This window comes from Podarcis muralis, chromosome 3 (assembly GCF_964188315.1).
Source record: "Podarcis muralis chromosome 3, rPodMur119.hap1.1, whole genome shotgun sequence".
NCBI lineage: Eukaryota > Metazoa > Chordata > Lepidosauria > Squamata > Lacertidae > Podarcis > Podarcis muralis.
The window spans coordinates 63,376,880-63,394,808 of NC_135657.1; the positions used below are offsets into that span (position 1 = coordinate 63,376,880).

General features: G+C 38.9%; 2 protein-coding genes across 8 annotated transcripts in view; one reads left to right on the forward strand and one right to left on the reverse strand.

Annotated features, from left to right (window-relative positions):
* AKAP7 (A-kinase anchoring protein 7) overlaps positions 1 to 17,929 on the reverse strand; it is a 77,951-nt gene that overhangs the window by 23,938 nt on the left and 36,084 nt on the right. For 3 of the 7 annotated variants that reach the window (XM_028723422.2, XM_028723421.2, XM_077925991.1), the window contains exons 6-7: positions 14,585 to 14,697; positions 5,979 to 6,126 (exon numbers count right to left, since the gene is read on the reverse strand). In XM_028723422.2, coding sequence (XP_028579255.2) covers positions 5,979 to 6,126; positions 14,585 to 14,697 — 261 coding nt within the window. Of the gene's footprint in view, positions 1 to 4,712; positions 5,039 to 5,978; positions 6,127 to 14,584; positions 14,698 to 17,929 lie in introns of those variants that run through there. The other 4 variants (XM_077925993.1, XM_077925992.1, XM_028723425.2 and 1 more) reach the window with 3 other exon arrangements.
* Positions 9,675 to 12,916, forward strand: MSH5 (mutS homolog 5). Its single transcript, XM_028721628.2, has 2 exons — positions 9,675 to 9,692; positions 10,423 to 12,916. The coding sequence occupies exon 2, from the start codon at positions 10,451 to 10,453 to the stop codon at positions 12,914 to 12,916; it is 2,466 nt and encodes an 821-aa protein (XP_028577461.2). The 5' UTR covers positions 9,675 to 9,692; positions 10,423 to 10,450.

Sequence of the window (17,929 nt, forward strand, 5' to 3'; positions counted from 1 at the left end):
CGGCTCATAAAACATTTCCATGGTAGCTGCAATAAGAAATCATGTGCCCACATCACTAGGTTCCTAGGACAGGGGCACCTTCTTCAGCCCAAGGAGAACATTCCCTTGTTCCCTGTGATAGTGGTAGAGAATGTGGCAGTGATGAGCAGAGTTAGAGGCACAAGTGTGCAGGGCAAGTGAGATGACTATTATTTTTGCACAGGCCTCCTTCCAACTACATAAAAGTCAGAGGTTTTTACCCAAACATCTCTCCTGCTAGGCAAGCAGGGGGCATTAGCACCGTTCAAGGACCAATTTGAGCAAGGCAAAAGCACTCATGGAACAGGTGCAGCAGGCCAATCGAGAGGTGTGTGGCCTAGGGCAAATTCTAAGGGTCAGTGAACCCTAATGGGCTGCATCAAACCTCAGGGCCTGCAGTTCCCCAGTGAGGTTCCCCACCCCTACCCTTGTTGTTGTTGTTTAGTCGTTTAATCGTGTCTGACTCTTCGTGACCCCATGGACCAGAGCACGCCAGGCACTCCTGTCTTCCACTGCCTCCCGCAGTTTGGTCAAACTCATGCTGGTAGCTTCGAGAACACTGTCCAACCATCTCGTCCTCTGTCGTCCCCTTCTCCTTGTGCCCTCCATCTTTCCCTACATCAGGGTCTTTTTCAGGGAGTCTTCTCTTCTCATGAGGTGGCCAAAGTATTGGAGCCTCAGCTTCACGATCTGTCCTTCCAGTGAGCACTCAGGGCTGATTTCCTTCAGAATGGATAGGTTTGATCTTCTTGCAGTCCATGGGACTCTCAAGAGTCTCCTCCAGCACCATAATTCAAAAGCATCAATTCTTCGGCGATCAGCCTTCTTTATGGTCCAGCTCTCACTTCCATACATCACTACTGGGAAAACCACAGCTTTAACTATATGGACCTTTGTTGGCAAGGTGCTGTCTCTGCTTTTTAAGTTGCTGTCTGCCCCTACCCTAGCACCTATGATAATTCAAAAAGGATTAAATGATGTGTGCAAATTGTGAAAGACAGGAGTTCAGTGTTTTGTTTTTGATGGCTTCTGTCTTAACAGTATGGGTGCCTGCATCGTCCACTGAAAACTATATAGCATTACATAGGCTGTTTGCAAATTACTAGCTTTAAAGTAGCTCTTTTTCTCAATTTGGATTGAAGCTGGTTTGGGAGAAAACTAATCAAAACACAGTACTTTATAAGAAATGACAGGATAGAGAAAGGATTGTGGTTAATGCTGTGTGCTCATCATTTCCCAAACCAGCACACTGGATGTAAATATGAGTGTGTATACATAGAGCCTGATAGTTTGAAAGAAGAGAAAATGAAGCTGCTGATCATGTTTGTCTCCTCACATTCTTTAACAGCTGATTTACACATAAATGTGCATCACTTGATGCCTCACATCAACATGCATGCTGACTTGCATCTTAGCATGTACGTTGCCTGTTCAGAAAGCATTGTGTTTGAAGTGAAACAAGCTGCCTTAAAAGCTTTGTGATATTTTGGACAACACAACTCGGGGAAGTATTTGCTGGGAAAGTGGTTTAGAACTATGAAAAATAAAATAAATGAAATTTATTTGCTTTCACTTCTTACTGCAAAAAATGAATAAATGAATATAGTTGTATGCAAGCCTTTTTTTCCAGCCACAACTTACAAGAACTCAGTTCTGGCACCTCTCAGCTGGGCACCGTTGCCATTCTACAAGAATGAGGGAGGTGTTCATGGTGAGCTACAACACCTCTTTTTCTAGAAAACAGCACTGGTTGTATGAATTTACCCACAGTACAGTTTATAATGGGAAAGACAGAATGGGGCTGGAAGCTTGACCTCAGTGGTAATAGTGCAATACTGCAAACACTGACAGATAGCTGTGAAACAGGAGTAAGAGGATGAAAAGGGGAGAGAGTTCTTGCTTCCCTATAACAGCATTCATATGCAAAACATAAGTAACTTATCACATACTGAGCAAGACAAGTTGTGTCAAGCACCTGTTCCAAAACACTATCTATCTTTCTATGTATGTACTAATAGCCATCATTAAGAAGGGGAGTTAAAACAAACCTGTTTAGAGCTGAAAATAGTAACTGAGCCCTTTACAGATGTTTTATTTTTGCACCGCATCTTCCTGAGGTATCAAAATAATGAAGCTTCTAATTAGAGAGTGCGAAACAAATATTGCTGTCACGTCTTTTCAGATCTTTTTCTTTCATATTCAATTCACTATAAATATACTAGAGCGGCACTTTTTGGTTTAAAAATAAAAGCGCTCATGAGCAATACCTATGGTTTTTTAACAAAGAAACGGAGGACCAATTTGGAAAGCCATTGTGCGCAGTCCTGTGAAAAATACAGGACAGCTTAATGGAATTTAGTGAGAAGTTACAATGGTAAGAATGACCTGGCTCACTTTGAAACCTTAGGCCTTTTCTTTGCCGCTCTGGATCCTTCAGTTTCTCACACATTTATTTATCAGCTGGTGAATGTGAAAACATGATCTGACCTTAAAATGTTTTCCTTGAAACATGTGGAAGTCTTAACACTTCCCCTATCTGCCCACTCTGATCTCACGCCACTCGGCTGACTTCATTTCCAGCATAGCCTTTTCCCCATCAGTCTCATCAGGACTGATATCGCTGGCAGTGAAGAACAAAAGGTATAAATGAAATCATAAAAGATTTAAAGCACCATATCTTTCTACTGAAGAAACAACTTTCAACTGTATTTCACATAAACCATTGAAGACAGTGATATTGCCTGGTTTACACATGCAGAATGAGTGGTAGAATTTGAGGTGCTAAGAGTGGACAGTACCTACCCGAGATTGCAGAGAGTCGCATCACATTTTTTAATACTCCTCCACACAAAAACTTATGGGGGGCACCCAGCTAATGCTAGGGTGAAAGATTCTAGGTCACCTCTTTTCCTGCTCTGCTAGTTTCTACTTGCATTGAGTTTTCCTCGCTTTCTTTTTAACAGAGAGAGAACTTAAAATTTGAATCGCCTCCTGCAATCTGAAGTAGCACAGTGAATTTTTCTACATCAGGTCTTGACAACTTCATTCCTGTCTCATTGTACTGCAAGGTAAAATAGGCCATCACTGTCTATGGAGCAACATGACCAAGGCTCTGCCCTGCTGCCCCAGAACTGTATTCTTAGAAATAATAAGGCAGCTTTCTTTCCTATAGTGGGGGAACTTGAATAGAATAAGAATAGAATAAAACAGGAGCAATTGTTCTGACAGTAAACGCACAATGAGCAAATACAGCATAGATGACACAGGAATAGACACACATACATACATACACACATACATGCTGCAGGAAACAGGAACTTACTAAATAAGGATTGATGCAGTACTGCTGAGGCTGGGAATGAACAGGAATAAACTAATTAAAGGCCCATAGAAGCCCCATTACCTTATGCTTGTTCAAACAAACATGAAAACTGAGGATGCGAATGCATTTCAAAATTGGCATTAAGCACGATAAAAAAATAAAAAATAGAAGGCCACGTGGAAAAACTGATTGCAATCGTTTAGCCATGTTATATTTGACAGTTATTTTTACTCAGAGCCCAAAACATAAAGTGCAAGAATAAACATTAGTAATAATCTCTGCTGCATGCTCCAAAGCAGAATAAAAGCCAAAATCAAATGGCACAGTGGTGAGAAGTGAACCTGAACAACGTACTGAACTTGCTTTGAACTGTTTCATTAGCAAAAAAATATTATGGTATCTTTCTAGTATATATAAACTCACTTCCAAGAGCACCTTTCCCTTGCTAATAAAATGCCTCTTTATGCCATAATACCTTAAGAAAATGTTATAGACTATCAACATAAAATTCAATAAAGGATATTGATTTTACTCAGGCTAAAAATGTAATGTATTGGATTGCATCCAATAATGCCCTTCTGCAAACAGAACAAATGTTTCCATGCACAGAAGATCTCACTGAGGCCCTGATAACAGAAGATGGGGATAAGAGAGCTTTGCCACGTCATCCTTTCCCCTGTAGTTCCTTACGCCACCTTCCAACTGCTGTGGATAATCTAGGTTTATGGGGTTACAGAGGGCTGCAGGTAGAAGAAGAAATCAGCAGGAATCATTTCTCCTTGCCTTCCATTAGTGGAGCCTTCTAACTGGAGTCAACATGCTACTTCTAGCACACCTATATGTATTTATTTTAATTAAAAAATATCTGCACTACTTTTCGTTTGGAGTAACAGTGAAGCACTTCACAATGCAAAGTTACAAAGCAACATTATCAGTAAAAATGTCATAAGGACCAAATCATCTGGGGTGTGTCAGGGGCACCCAGGGTAAAGAGTATAGTTATTTTCACTGTTGTGGAAAGCGCCCCATTGAAATAAGCTGATGGAGAAAGGTCCTGCAGGCTAACAAAAAGGTATTTTTGCCATCACAATACAAGTCTTTGGTTACTGAGTAATATAGAAATGTGGTATGTAGTTATTTAATAATAAAAGCCACTGCTTTTATACATTTCTATAGCAAATGAAAACTTTACTCTGCTTTAGTCCTCTGTATGCTGCAGTAATTATAAGGGTTGTAAGTTGATTAATGATGCTTTAGTCACCTGGCTTTCTACAAATAAAGAAATATATTGATTAAAGCCTTTTTAGGATATTGCAGGAAGAGAATAGTTTCACCTGTGTGAGAAATTAATAATAAACAAATGGCATTCAACTGTTGAAAATAAATTTATTTAATTTGCATCTCACTCCAATATCACCCCAAATCAGTTCCTCCTCTGTGTCCCATTCTGGTGGTCCTCTCTGTCCTCCACTGTTGATCCCTAGCAGCTGTTTGGTATTCCTACTACTACTACTACTACTGTCAAAGCTGTTGCTTTTGCTCTGGGTGCAGAGCTGCTTCTCTTCCCTCTTAATGTGGCACAGTTAGACGCAGTATTATCCACTGGCAGCTTTTTCTTTTTCTTTTTGCATTTCCTTTGGCAGTTGTCCTTAAGGAAATGTCCTCACGTCTTTCACACACAGCCACAAGCTTGACCTGCTGTCAATACAGTACGTTAAAAATAAATAGATTTCATTGCCTTTAAAAACAACAACCGTGCTGCTTTGTAAGCGGTAGGAGGCACTTGGAACCAGATCTGGCATTTAAAAAGAAAGGAAGGTCAGATCACGACTCCCTCTCCACCTCCAAAACCCCTTCCCTAAGTGCCAGTTTCAAGAATTTTACTGGATGAACAGGGAAAAGGGACACAATCCCAAGCAGCTGGCTGTCTGGTTTGGAAGAGGACACTAGGCCACTCTAAAGAAAGGCCATCTCTGCTAAAATCCAAATGGCTTTTAAAAATGAAACTTATTAGTATTGTGGAAGATCCAGACTTAAATGAATTATTGACACTGAACACTGTTTGCTTCAGCTGGCTCTGGTTCTCATTGTTAGAAAGCTAGAGTAGTTTCACATGGAAAGGAAAAAAATAAGCAGGCTTCTCATTCGTATGTCATTTTTAAGTGTGCTGTTTTTCCATGTACACACAGTGGGGTGGGATATAGGAACCTCCTGCATGCAACTTTCCCTCAGTCACAGCCTCTCCTATTAATCCAGGAGGGGGAAAGCAATTTTAATGTTAATGTAAAGCTTTAATTTTTTTTAATCCATCAATCAAGTTGCTTGAAGTTTACAGCCCTGGCAATTATAAATTCAAACAGTGCCTATTGTTTCCCGTTTAATCTGACTTTCTAAGAAGATAAATTGAGGAAGAGGCAATATTATGTGAACAAGTTTCAAAGCCTTGACCAGAAACATTATTTAAGCTGCATTCTTGGCACTGCGTTTGTGTTAAGAAATCTTGAAGAACTAAGCAAAAGGTCCACGCATATGCTACACTCCTTTGGTCATGAAAGAGGTAGGAGGATGAGTGAACATAACAAAAAGCCATTTCACTTACAGCTAATTCAGAAAAGCATAAGAAATATATTGCACTTACCTACTATGATAGAGGACTCACAGTGATAGTAGCCATTAGGCTGCTTCTTTTTCAACATTGAGCAAAGATCTAGACGCTTCATGGATTCATCTCCAAAATGATGGTTTTTGAAATTCTCAAATAAGGTTGGGTCAATTCTTTTCACTCCCTTAAAACAGTAAAGAAAAAATACATGATCTAACAAGGAGGCAGAAGAGTAATACAGCACCATCAATGTGCATAGCACTTTATAGACGAACTAGATTTTCATAATATTTTCCTATTGGTTCTACTGACCAAAGTTTCAACGTGCTGAAATTTTGAAATAAAACTTGATAGTCTTGATGGCTAATAATCCAGCTGATGAGTCCACTGCAGCTGCTGAAACTTAAGTACTATATTTAAATGCCATACCTAAAGCAGTTGCCCACTCTCCTAGCGTCTTTTTGTCTGTCAGTAGCAAAGATCTGTGAATGAAAACCTGTTACCAGCTATAGATCACTTTTGTTGGGTCAGGATGCACATCAATACAGAGAAATCCTATACTCAGTTGATTAGTACAATACATTTTGTCTGGTATAACCAGTAAATGGTATCAGCACAACATTAATTAAATCAGAGATTAGCATTATTGGGCACCTGTCGAGGTATACAGCTGGCTCCTGATTATTTAATGAGTATTATTCCATTAAAATACTGGCATACCATATGCATATAAATTTGGTTTGGTCATTTAAAATAAACAATTTTAAAGACAAGTAATAGAAAGATGCTATGGTCAGCTGTTTCAAATTTAATTCTACGTATTGCATGGTTCCTTTATCATATCTGTTAGAATTATTCAGTGCATTATAGAATTGCCTTCTTGGAAAAGTACAGCTGTCCTCCTCATTGGTAGTCTTTAGGTATCAGCTAAATATATACTTGTTCATCTGTGTTTTGGGGAGATAAATGTTCCAGCAGTTGAAATATGTTGCTGCAGTTTTAATTTGGGTTCTGTTGAATGCAATGAGTTTTTTTAATTGCCTTTAACGTAATATTTTTTTAATTGACTGTTTTTTTTGCTGTACACTGCCCTGGGCTCCAGACTGGAAGGAAAAGAAATACAGAAATAGTAGTAGTAGTAGTAGCAGTAGTAGTTGTAATAGTAATAATAATGCTGCATTTCTTTTTATTCAAGTACTTTTGAAGAAGCTTTCTGAGGTAAAAACAAAGCAAGTGTGTCAGAATATATTTGGACAGAATAATTGCTCACTGTCCAAAATATTACTTTGCTTTTCCTAATTCTTGAAGTGTCACTGACATCTAGTGGTAAATGATGTTAACTCCACATGAGTCATCTCTTGATAACCCCTAATGCAACACTGACTCTTGTAACTCAATTATAATTTGCAGAAGTTAGTTAAGTATCTGCAGGATCAATACAATACAGTGATTTAAAAAACCTTGCTGATTTAAAGCTATGTCATACTGGCTTAAGCTCTTTAAAGCCAGAAAACTGAAAAATAATGCTAATGCCTTATCAGACATGCCCTGTGATCCATATTGATGTGTAATGTCACAAATTATGCGTTTATGTCACGTTTCAAACAATAAGCTCAACATTTTTAGATAGCTTCATTTTTAGAAGCTATAGAATTTTTATCTATTTATGCCACTTAACTACAATTACCTTTAAGCAGATAATTTTGAGGCTTTTGGTGGAACCTGAACTAAAGGGGCACTGCCTTAATACAATATCCTGACAGAACAAATATCCTGTTACACAGTCTATGGGATATTGAGGAAAAACATACCAGAATTACTCCATAACTGGCAAGGGACATTTCGTTTTATATGCAGTAGTATTTTATGAGGGAAAGCGTTAAAGTATCTAACCGTCCGTCCCCCGTTCCCCCCCCCCCCCACAGCAGGCTGGAATGGTATAGTCCAGCAGTGGTTATATTATGAGGGAGCTCTGGTTTCCCTCCACTTCTTTTCTTAAGCTCTTATTCAGGCATCTTTGTCTGCTTGAGGGGGCATAAGGTTTGTCTGCAGTAAAGGGATATAAACCAGCTTCATAGTATCCTGTAGCCTTGTCTAATTATAATCTCTAGCCAATGTTACAATAAGAGAGCAACAGAAACATAATTCACAAAGCATTTTTAATTAGTTTTCAAACCAGGGTTGATGTTTTCAACCTAATAATAGTAATAATAATTTATTATTTATACCACGCCCATCTGGCTGGGTTTTCCATCAGAATATTTAAAACACGATAAAGCACCAAACATTAAAAACTTCCCTAAACAGGGCTGCCTCCAGATGTCTTCTAAAAGTCACGTAGTTGTTTATTTCCTTGACATCTGATGGGAGGGCGTTCCACAGGACTGGCGCCACAACCGAGAAGGCCCTCTGCCTGGTTCCCATGATCGTTATAAGGCCTGCCAAACCTCTGATGGGTTTTGTGACTTTTCAAACATTACGTACAACCGTAATCTGGTAAAGCAGTCAGACAACTATTTCCAAACACACGCACAAATTCATAATGAATTTTATAGAAACTAGTACAGTGGCACCTCAGGCTAAGTACTTAATTTGTTCCGGAGGTCCCTACTTAACCTGAAACTGTTCTTAACCTGAAGCACCACTTTAGCTAATGGGGCCTCCTGCTGCTGCCGCGCCGCCGGAGCACAATTTCTGTTCTCATCGCAAAGCAAATTTCTTAATCTGAAGCACTATTTCTGGGTTAGCGGAGTCTGTAACCTGAAGCGTATGTAACCCGAGGTACCACTGTACACCCAATTTGAGAATAAGACCCCAAATGGATCATGTTGATTCACTCAACGGTTGGATACTGATCTCTTATCTAACCATTATATCAGATATGCTGAAACACTGAACTCAAGAGGCCTCACATGCATGTGATTAACTATGTTTTTGTATTTAAGTATTCTTCAAGCTCTCTACTTGTTCTGTGTAGAAGGCAAACTACCTTGTTCACATTTTTCTTGTTACTTTGCTTGCAAAAGCCATGTTGTAAAATATTACTTTCATGCTAAAGAATGATGAATCTCCTCTTAATTATACTTTCTAGTGGTTAGTCTCATATCAAAGTCCACCTCACTCTCCTGTACATTCAAAACCACTTCTTGAACAGTTTATTAGCTACCTTTCATATTGCTATAAAGGTCCAAAAGCATCTGATTCTACATATTCTGTATAATCTATCTGTTTTCTCTAGACTCTTCAAATAGTGACCGTTCATAATTAGCAACTTAAGAAGAATTCAGGTAAGACTATTATGGTATAGCTGACTCTAAACTTACATGAGGCTTACATTCTGAGGATAGTGCCTAAAGCCAAAATGGTGTATGGTCAAAACACACTGGGTGCAGTGGTGACTGGGATTGCAAAAGGTTTTTCCCCCTTGGTGTCCACCCCATTTTATTTTTTTCATTCCCCGCCCCTAAGCATGTAAAGCTGAATGTGCACAAGTTAAATGAGTATAACTTGTGAGTTACCTGTATCGTCTGCACAAAATACTAATTTACTTAATCAATCAATCAATCAATCAATCAATCATAGAATCCTTCTGGTGCCTTTTGTGTCTAATAATCTTGTGAAATTTTTGAAAGTCTTTCTTTTTTTCAAATGTAGCTGTAACAGTTATTTTTGTTGTTAGACAACTGTTGTAACAGTTATTTTTGTTGTTGTTTGTTTTGTTTCTATAGCATATGCAGCAAAGAAAGAAAGGTAGGAAAGGGTGATGTTCCATTTCCCTCTTTCCTCGTTGCAGACTCACTCATTCACTTCCATCAACACATATACAATACCTCTCTTCATTCATTCATACCATTCTCTCTTTCATTTACAACTTTGAAGCATACCACATTGCACACGTGAGGAAATGCTCAAACACAGAAGTACCACCTGATCTTTCTATCATACATATATATGTAAGCAGATACTTTACCTTACTACACATAGAGAATAATGTTGAAAAAACATTATAGTGTGATTGGGGGACCTATTTCTGCAATTTTAATTTAAGGTGCTACTTTGTGAAATTGGCTATTAACAAAACTTGTTATTAGGGAAGGGTTCTGTAGTGGAAGAAACAATGTGAATTTGTTTAAGGAAAGTGACACTCTTTGCTTGTCCTCAACCAGGTCATGAGTGTGATATTGCAGTAAATGTGCATCTCAGAACTAGACACCTGCCTTAACACTGCAAACTAGATACTCCTTGCCTACCAGAAGTGAGGTCTTGGGTGATCTGCCCACTTTTTTCCTGCAACTGATTAGGAGACATATATACTGAGAGAGGAATGCCCAGAGTAAGATAAAATATAACAAGGCCATGTAAGAAATAAGAACAGTGATATCATAGGCTTGGAGAAATAGCCATATGGGAGGGTAGCTTTGTGAGGAAAAGTGGTGGAGTTAAAGAATGAAACACTAAAAAGAATGTTTTCTTTACCCAGCCACATATTTTCTAGAATTCTGTTAAAAATGAGTGCTACTGCTTCTTTTGCCACCAACTGCCAGCCCCAACCATTGCCTACCATTGATCAAGAAGATGAACAAGAACAGCATGAGATCTGCATGTGTGTATTGTGGTATGGAGGAGAGCTGGGTATTGCCTACTATGACACTGGAGACTGCTCTATCTACTTTATGGCTGACACACCAGACAATGAAGACCTTAAGCTGCTCCAGAAAGTGGTTGATGAAGTGCTTCCCAAATACATATTAAGTAGTGCTAAGCAAGATTATAGCATAGCCAAATTCCTGTCCAATTTAGGTAATACTATGGGAGAACATCAGGAAGGAGGAAAGCCAGAGGTTGTCCTGTATCCAAATATGGATTTTGGTTTAGAAGTAAGCAAGCAAAGGATCCTATCGAGGCAATTCCCTTTTGTCCCCTCTGACATGACAGCAACTGAGAAAATCCTCTATTTGTCGTCTATTATTCCTTTTGAGAGCCCACTCGTGGTAAGAGTGCTAGGAGGATTGCTGAAGTTTCTTGACAGGAGGAGGGTTGGAGTTGAACTGGAAGATAGCAGTGTCAATGTTCCTATCCTTGCCTTTAAAAAGTTTGTACTGACAGATATTGTACACGTGGATCAAGATGCTTACTCTGTGCTGCAGATATTTAAAAGTGAAGTACATCCTTCTGTGTATAAACAAGCCAGCGGGAAAAAAGAAGGACTCAGCTTATATGGGATTCTGAACCACTGTAGATGCAAGTGGGGAGAGAAGCTGATGAGACTGTGGCTCATGAGACCCACGCGCAATTTGACAGAACTGAACAAACGTCTTGATGTTATCCAATTTTTCCTGTTAGCTCGGAATCATGAAATAGTTCTGACCCTACAGGAATGCCTCAAAAATATTAAAAATGTACCCCTGATTCTTAGGCGCATGGCTGTTTCTAACACTAAGGTAAGTGACTGGCAAGCACTGTACAAAACCGTTTACAGTGCTGTGTGCCTCAGAGATACGTGTCGCTCCCTGCCCAATACCATTGAGCTCTTCCAGACTATTTCACAAGTCTTCACTGAAGATCTACACTATATTGCCAGCCTAATCAGCAAAGTGGTAGATTTTGAAGGCAGTATCTCAGCAAACCACTTCACTGTCAGACCAAATGTAGATCCCACCATTGATGAAAAGAAACGAAAGCTGATGGGGCTTTCAGCCTTCCTTACAGAGGTGGCCCGAAAAGAACTGGAGGACCTGGATAATAGAATTCCATCCTGTACCGTTATTTATATTCCTTTAATAGGATTCTTACTCTCCATTCCACGGCTGCCCACAATGGTGGAAATGAGTGACTTTGAGATTGAGGGACTAGATTTCATGTTCTTGTCAGAAGAAAAGCTTCACTACCGCAGTGCCAGGACAAAGGAACTGGATAGTTTGCTTGGTGATCTTCATTGTGAAATAAGGGATCAAGAAATACTGATCATGGACCAGCTACAGACTAAGATTTTGGAAAAGTCTGCAGTACTTAGTGATGTGATTGAATACACAGCACACTTAGATGTGCTGCTCTCTTTAGCAGTGATGGCTCGTGAGAATGGATATATCCGTCCATGCTTCTCTCACTCCCACATGATCCGTATTAAGGATGGAAGGCATCCACTGATGGAGTTATGTGCGAAGACCTTTTTCCCCAACTCAGCGGAGAGCACTGAAACGCATGGCCGGATTAAGATCCTCACTGGACCCAATTCATCTGGTAAGAGTGTATATTTAAAGCAGATAGGCATTATTACATTTATGGCCCTAATTGGCAGCTACGTTCCTGCTGCTGAAGCTGAGATAGGGGCAGTGGATGGAATCTACACCAGGATCCATAGCAGAGAGTCAGTATCTCTAGGACTGTCCACTTTCATGATTGATCTTAACCAAGTAGCCAAGGCAGTAAACAATGCCACTGAAAGGTCTTTGGTGCTCATTGATGAATTTGGCAAAGGCACAAACACAGTAGATGGCCTCTCTCTTCTGGCTGCTGTGCTAAGGTACTGGATTAGACAAGCAACCCAATGCCCACACATTTTTGTTGCCACTAATTTCCACAGCCTGATGCAGCTGAATCTCCTGCCTGACAGTCCTCTTCTGCAATATCTGACTATGGACACCCACCAAGATGGAGATGAACTTGTGTTTTTCTACAAGATCAAAGAAGGCATGTCCACTGTCAGCCATGCAGCTAATATTGCAGATTTGGCTGGCATGCCACCTAAATTGATTGCCCGAGGAGTAGAAGTGTCAGAGTTGCTCCGCAATGGGAAACCCATCCAACACACTGACCATTCTTCAAAGGAGAAACAGTTGCAAAGTTGCAAATCTCTGGTAGATAAATTCCTCTCCCTGGATCTCGATAATCCTCAGGTGGATTTAAAGGAGTTTATGAGTGAAGAGGTGCTGCCCTCTTCAGCAACCATATTGCACCCTATTAAAAAGGCATAACATGTACTGAATTGCTTGTGCTTAGTTGGTTATGACAAACAAATGAAACGGGAGTCCTTGCTCAAGTTAATTCATCTATAGATGTCAAAGAAGCCTGAACAACTTGTGATCCACCAAAATGAATGCAGCCATGGATACCAGGTGCTTGACACACTACCACAATGTAGTGGCAGAAATGCCTTGGGAAAGGCAGAAGGAAAAGGATGCTTGAAAGTGCTCATGTCCTAGGAGAGAAAGCTGCTAGGGATCTTTAGACAACTCTCTGGCCTTCACTGCATTGCTTAGGTAATGAAGAAATTCTATAGTAACAATAAGCGATATTTGGAAAGATTATTTGAAAGAGAAGCATACATCTTCAGGTGCATAATACTAATAAATATAAGAAAAATAAATTACTTTAAATAATTGAATTGTTTATTAGGTAAAATTAAATAAGACTATTAAAATATTATATTTGTGTTCTAAGTTCTATTCATTGTTATTGTTCAGTTTTACATAAACTTCCTCTTTACTGTTTAAACAAATTATTGTTGAATAATATGAAAAAAAGAATAAATATGAACTTAAGTATGCCTTAAGTATGTTTATTATACTCTTAAAAAAACCTAAAACAAGCTACACAACCAAACAATGTTGAATTATTATAAAGGAAAGAAATTTGGCAGGTTATTATCTATAGTCTCAGAACACATTCAGGAGAAATTGGTTAATATAAATCATGATAATACTTTAAATGTTTATACACTAGACTGAGGAGATATAATTTAATTGTTGCAATTCAGTGCGGACATTTGCATTAGAGTTTTACTAGCATAGTAGAAGAAATAACCATTCCAGGAGGAATCAGTTTAATTAGAAACAGATTTAAAATAAAACTTCTCTAAAGTGGCTTTGACCAAAACTAAGGGCTGTGCCTTATCAGAGTAACCATTAAGCTGTAACCCTCACTGAGTGTGTTTAAAAATTCCAGTTTGGTTTCCAACATGCCTCATCCTTACTTTGATCCTCTGGTTGGTGAATAAGTGGTCACAGATTTTCATTTCACATTAAGAGTTCTTGTTGCTGGATATTAGTAAATGCTACCACATGAAGAAAATCTTTCTCCAGCGTTACTGACAGGAGTGTCTAACTTTTAAATCACCCAAAACACTGTCACATTATCTCGCCCCCATCAATATTCAGGGAGTTTGCCACACAGCCAACCCTCTGGAACAGATTTGGGGAGGGCATAGAGGGAGAATTCTTGCACTAATGGAACAAATGCCTTGGATACTGCCCAAAATAATATATACAGTGGTAGCTCAGTTTACGAACTTAATCCGTTCTGGAAGTCCATTCTTACACCAAAACCATTCTTAAACCGAGGATCGCTTTCCCTAATGAGGCCTCCTGCCACTGGTGCCCTTCTACTGTTCGGATTCCGTTCTTAGACCGAAGTAAAGTTCTCAAACTGGGACACTATTTCCGGTTTTGCAGAGTTTGTAAACCAAATCGTTCTTAAACAGGACTGTTATTAAACCAAAGTACCACTGTATTTTTAAGCATCACTACTTAACTTCTTGGTTACTGTGTTTTGAAATTTGAACCTCCTTTACAGTACAATTTCTTAAAGGTCATAGCATTCCCCCACCATTTGTATAGATATTGTGATGTACAAAGTGACTGCACCTGTTTTCGTAGTTTTGGCGATTTTGACAGCTTCATGAAGGTCAAGTGAGGCTTAAAAGCTTTATCATCTCCTGTGACGATGCCCTTTTCTTTAAATATCTTCCTCACAATATCTAGGTAGGCACAAATGGAGAAACTTTTAAAATTCCAAACATTGTGAAGACTATAAAGTTTGATAAAATTATGAATGATAAAACAAGACAGAAACGAGAACAAATGTTCAGAAGGAGTCTAATTTAAACTTACAAGCAAACCACAGAATTACGCACTTGAAACTAGATACACATTTTAAAAATTGCATATTTTTTAAAAATGGAAAGAGCCAATCTGCTATGCTTGTTAGTGCAACAAACCCACCTTCCTAACATAGCTTTGTAGCAGGTGAAAAGCCCTCAAGGTGATGCTTACATGTGTTGTTTTACATCTGTCACAATTCATTTCTGTCCAAATTTGTACCACCTAAGACTAAAGTTTGCCAGGTCAACGCTGTTCTAGGCATAGCAATGTTGAATCACACTGATGTACCAGTGGAACATAACAGAACTATGTAACTGATAGCCAGTAAAACAGCATACACTGTGGCTTTTAGACTAGCAGGATCAGTTGCCATGAGGTGTTGGTTTTATTGTGTTGAGTATTTTTTTTTTTTACCAGATTTACTCAGGTCTAATGCGCCATCGAATCTAATGCATACCTCAATTTTCAGAACCTTGAAACCAAAGAAGTATTAGCTGGTGAATGTAAATGTAGCATTGCATCTAATGTGCACCTTAATTTTCGCAACATAATTTAGCCAAAAACAGTGAGCATTAAATTTGAGTACATACAGGGTTGCTGTTTCTTGTATTTTGTACTTATCTAGTGTCTTAGGCTGGTTGAATTATTATTTTGGCGTGATGGGGGGCGTTGGTTGCTTGTTAAAACTATAATATAGTTTAAAAAGAAAAACACAACAAAGGGCTTCTATCAGCCTGCCATAATCACCACTGGGTGCTGTTGTTGCTGGGCTTTTTTAAAAAATAAAAAGCTCCAAGGGTATCAGATCAATACTGGACACTTATTTTAATACCTATGAATTATTGGTATTTCCCATCAACACCTGTTGACTGACATGCACTTCTCTGTTTGAATTAATTGCTTGAAAATATTGTAAATCCATACAAACCTTCCATGCAAAGAAAGCAGTGACATTCAAAGATGTTAAGAAAGCTGGATTCAGTTCTAAGCACTGCCAGTAACATGCATTTTGGCTTTCAACAAATTCATTTAAAAATTGTCCAGTAGCACCTTAGAGACCAACTAAGTTTGTTCTGGGTATAAGCAAGCTTAATTGGTCTGTACTGGACAACAAGGTGCTACTGGACAATTTTTTACTTTTTTTATTTATTTCAACTGCGTCAGACAAACACAGCTACCTACCTGAATCTAGAATCATGGAAGGCACCACAATGAACTGCATGAAATGGAAGTCCATCAACCTCACAAAGAAACTTGCACAGGTACAGACTGATATCTCTTTTCTGACTAAATGAAACAACCTGGACATTATACCTAAGGGTCTTAGAATTAAGAACCCTCTACAATCCACCTATTCTACTGAATATGTAAAGAAACTATGCCACACTCTCTCCAAGAAGCTGCTCAAACATCTGATCAGCGTTCTGTACTCTAAACAGAAGCAAATAAAGGAGGAATGCTCTGTATAGGACAAGGTATCTGAAGAAGTGTGCATGGCACATGAAAGCTTATACCCAGAACAAACTTGGTAACAAACTTAGGCTTGTTCTCAGAAGGTGGATTGCTGCACCAGTCTGTAAAAGTCTTTAAAATGACTGATTCGCAACCCTAAAAAAGCAGTTTGGTTGTCATTGGAAATAAACCTACTTTGAATTAGCATAAATATCTCTACATGTAAGAGTTAAAAGAACTGAAGCTCTGTTTTCCCAAATCAGCAGGGTCAATGCTTATTCTACTTTAGTGAAGAACTGAGAAAAAATCGAAAACATTATTGCACACACTGAATTCTGCCAATCATATAATTTTTTTTAAGGCAATATGGGAAGAGTGGAGTTTTCAGATTGTGTTCTTATGTTGTTTGACAAAAAGAACAGAAAACTTAAAGGTTTCCAGAAATATATTTCCAACCGTTTGAGTTTGTCCTGAGGAAGGGGTGAAGAGTTGAGTCTTTTCTAGGTCCAAAAGGCCTGACTGGCACCTTGTGCAAAGTGACAATACATGCCCACCTCCACTCCTAAATAATCTACAACATACAGGATTCAGTGGCAGATACACAGAGGTTCTTCAAAAGATTAAACCCATGCATAAGAACCTGAAAATAACTCAGAAGGGCGTTTATTTTGTAAGCCTCTTCATATGAAGAAAATAAAGGTAATCATACTTATTTCAAAGATATACATAAAGATGCGTTTGATTCCCTTCATTTAAGTCTTTTCATCCTAGGGGAATAATAATAATGACAAAGCTCACATAATTGTTTTCTATTAAAGAGTTTTCATATTAAAGATAATGGGCTACATGCATGCTTCATTAACCTCTGCAGAGGCACTACTCAGATAAATTTAGTTTGTGATACTACAAACATTATTCTGAAATGAGTTTTTAATATCTCAAGATTGTAGCATATCAAACTTATATTAAAAAGAAATCAGTATTTATATTAATGTTGCTACTTGAAAAATGTCAATGGAATGTGCCGTTTAGTTGTGTTTATTACCAGCTGTATTTACAGCAAAAGTAAGTCATTTGGGAATCTCCAGGATGATTAAGAAGACTATTGTTTTGTGCCAATCGTACAATATTACATCTCTATTACTATGTTTGGCCTTGCTTCTGGGTGTGGATTGCTTATAGCATTAAAAGAAGAAAAAAACCATGGGAAATGTGAGTTTCCATGCTGAAGACGAGAAATATACAGAAGGCAGATTCACAAAGTGACTAAACCACTCTAGAGGAAAGGAGTGCAGAGGTGGGCAAGCCCGACTGGCATTATCCACTTACGATATCTACACAACCAGTGCTGCTTTCCTAGTCCCCACTACTTACCTGTTAGTAAGCACCATTGAATTTAACAGCACTTACTTTCCAAGTGGGACGCGGGTGGCGCTGTGGGTTAAACCACAGAGCCTAGGACTTGCCGATCAGAAGGTCAGCGGTTGGAATCCCCGCGACGGGGTGTTCTCCCTGCTCCTGCCAACCTAGCAGTTCGAAAGCATGTCTAAGTGCAAGTAGACAAACGCTGATGAGAAGGTTGCGGTTTGAATCCCCACGACGGGTTGAGCTCCCGTTGCTCGGTCCCTGCTCTTGCCAACCTAGCAGTTCGAAAGC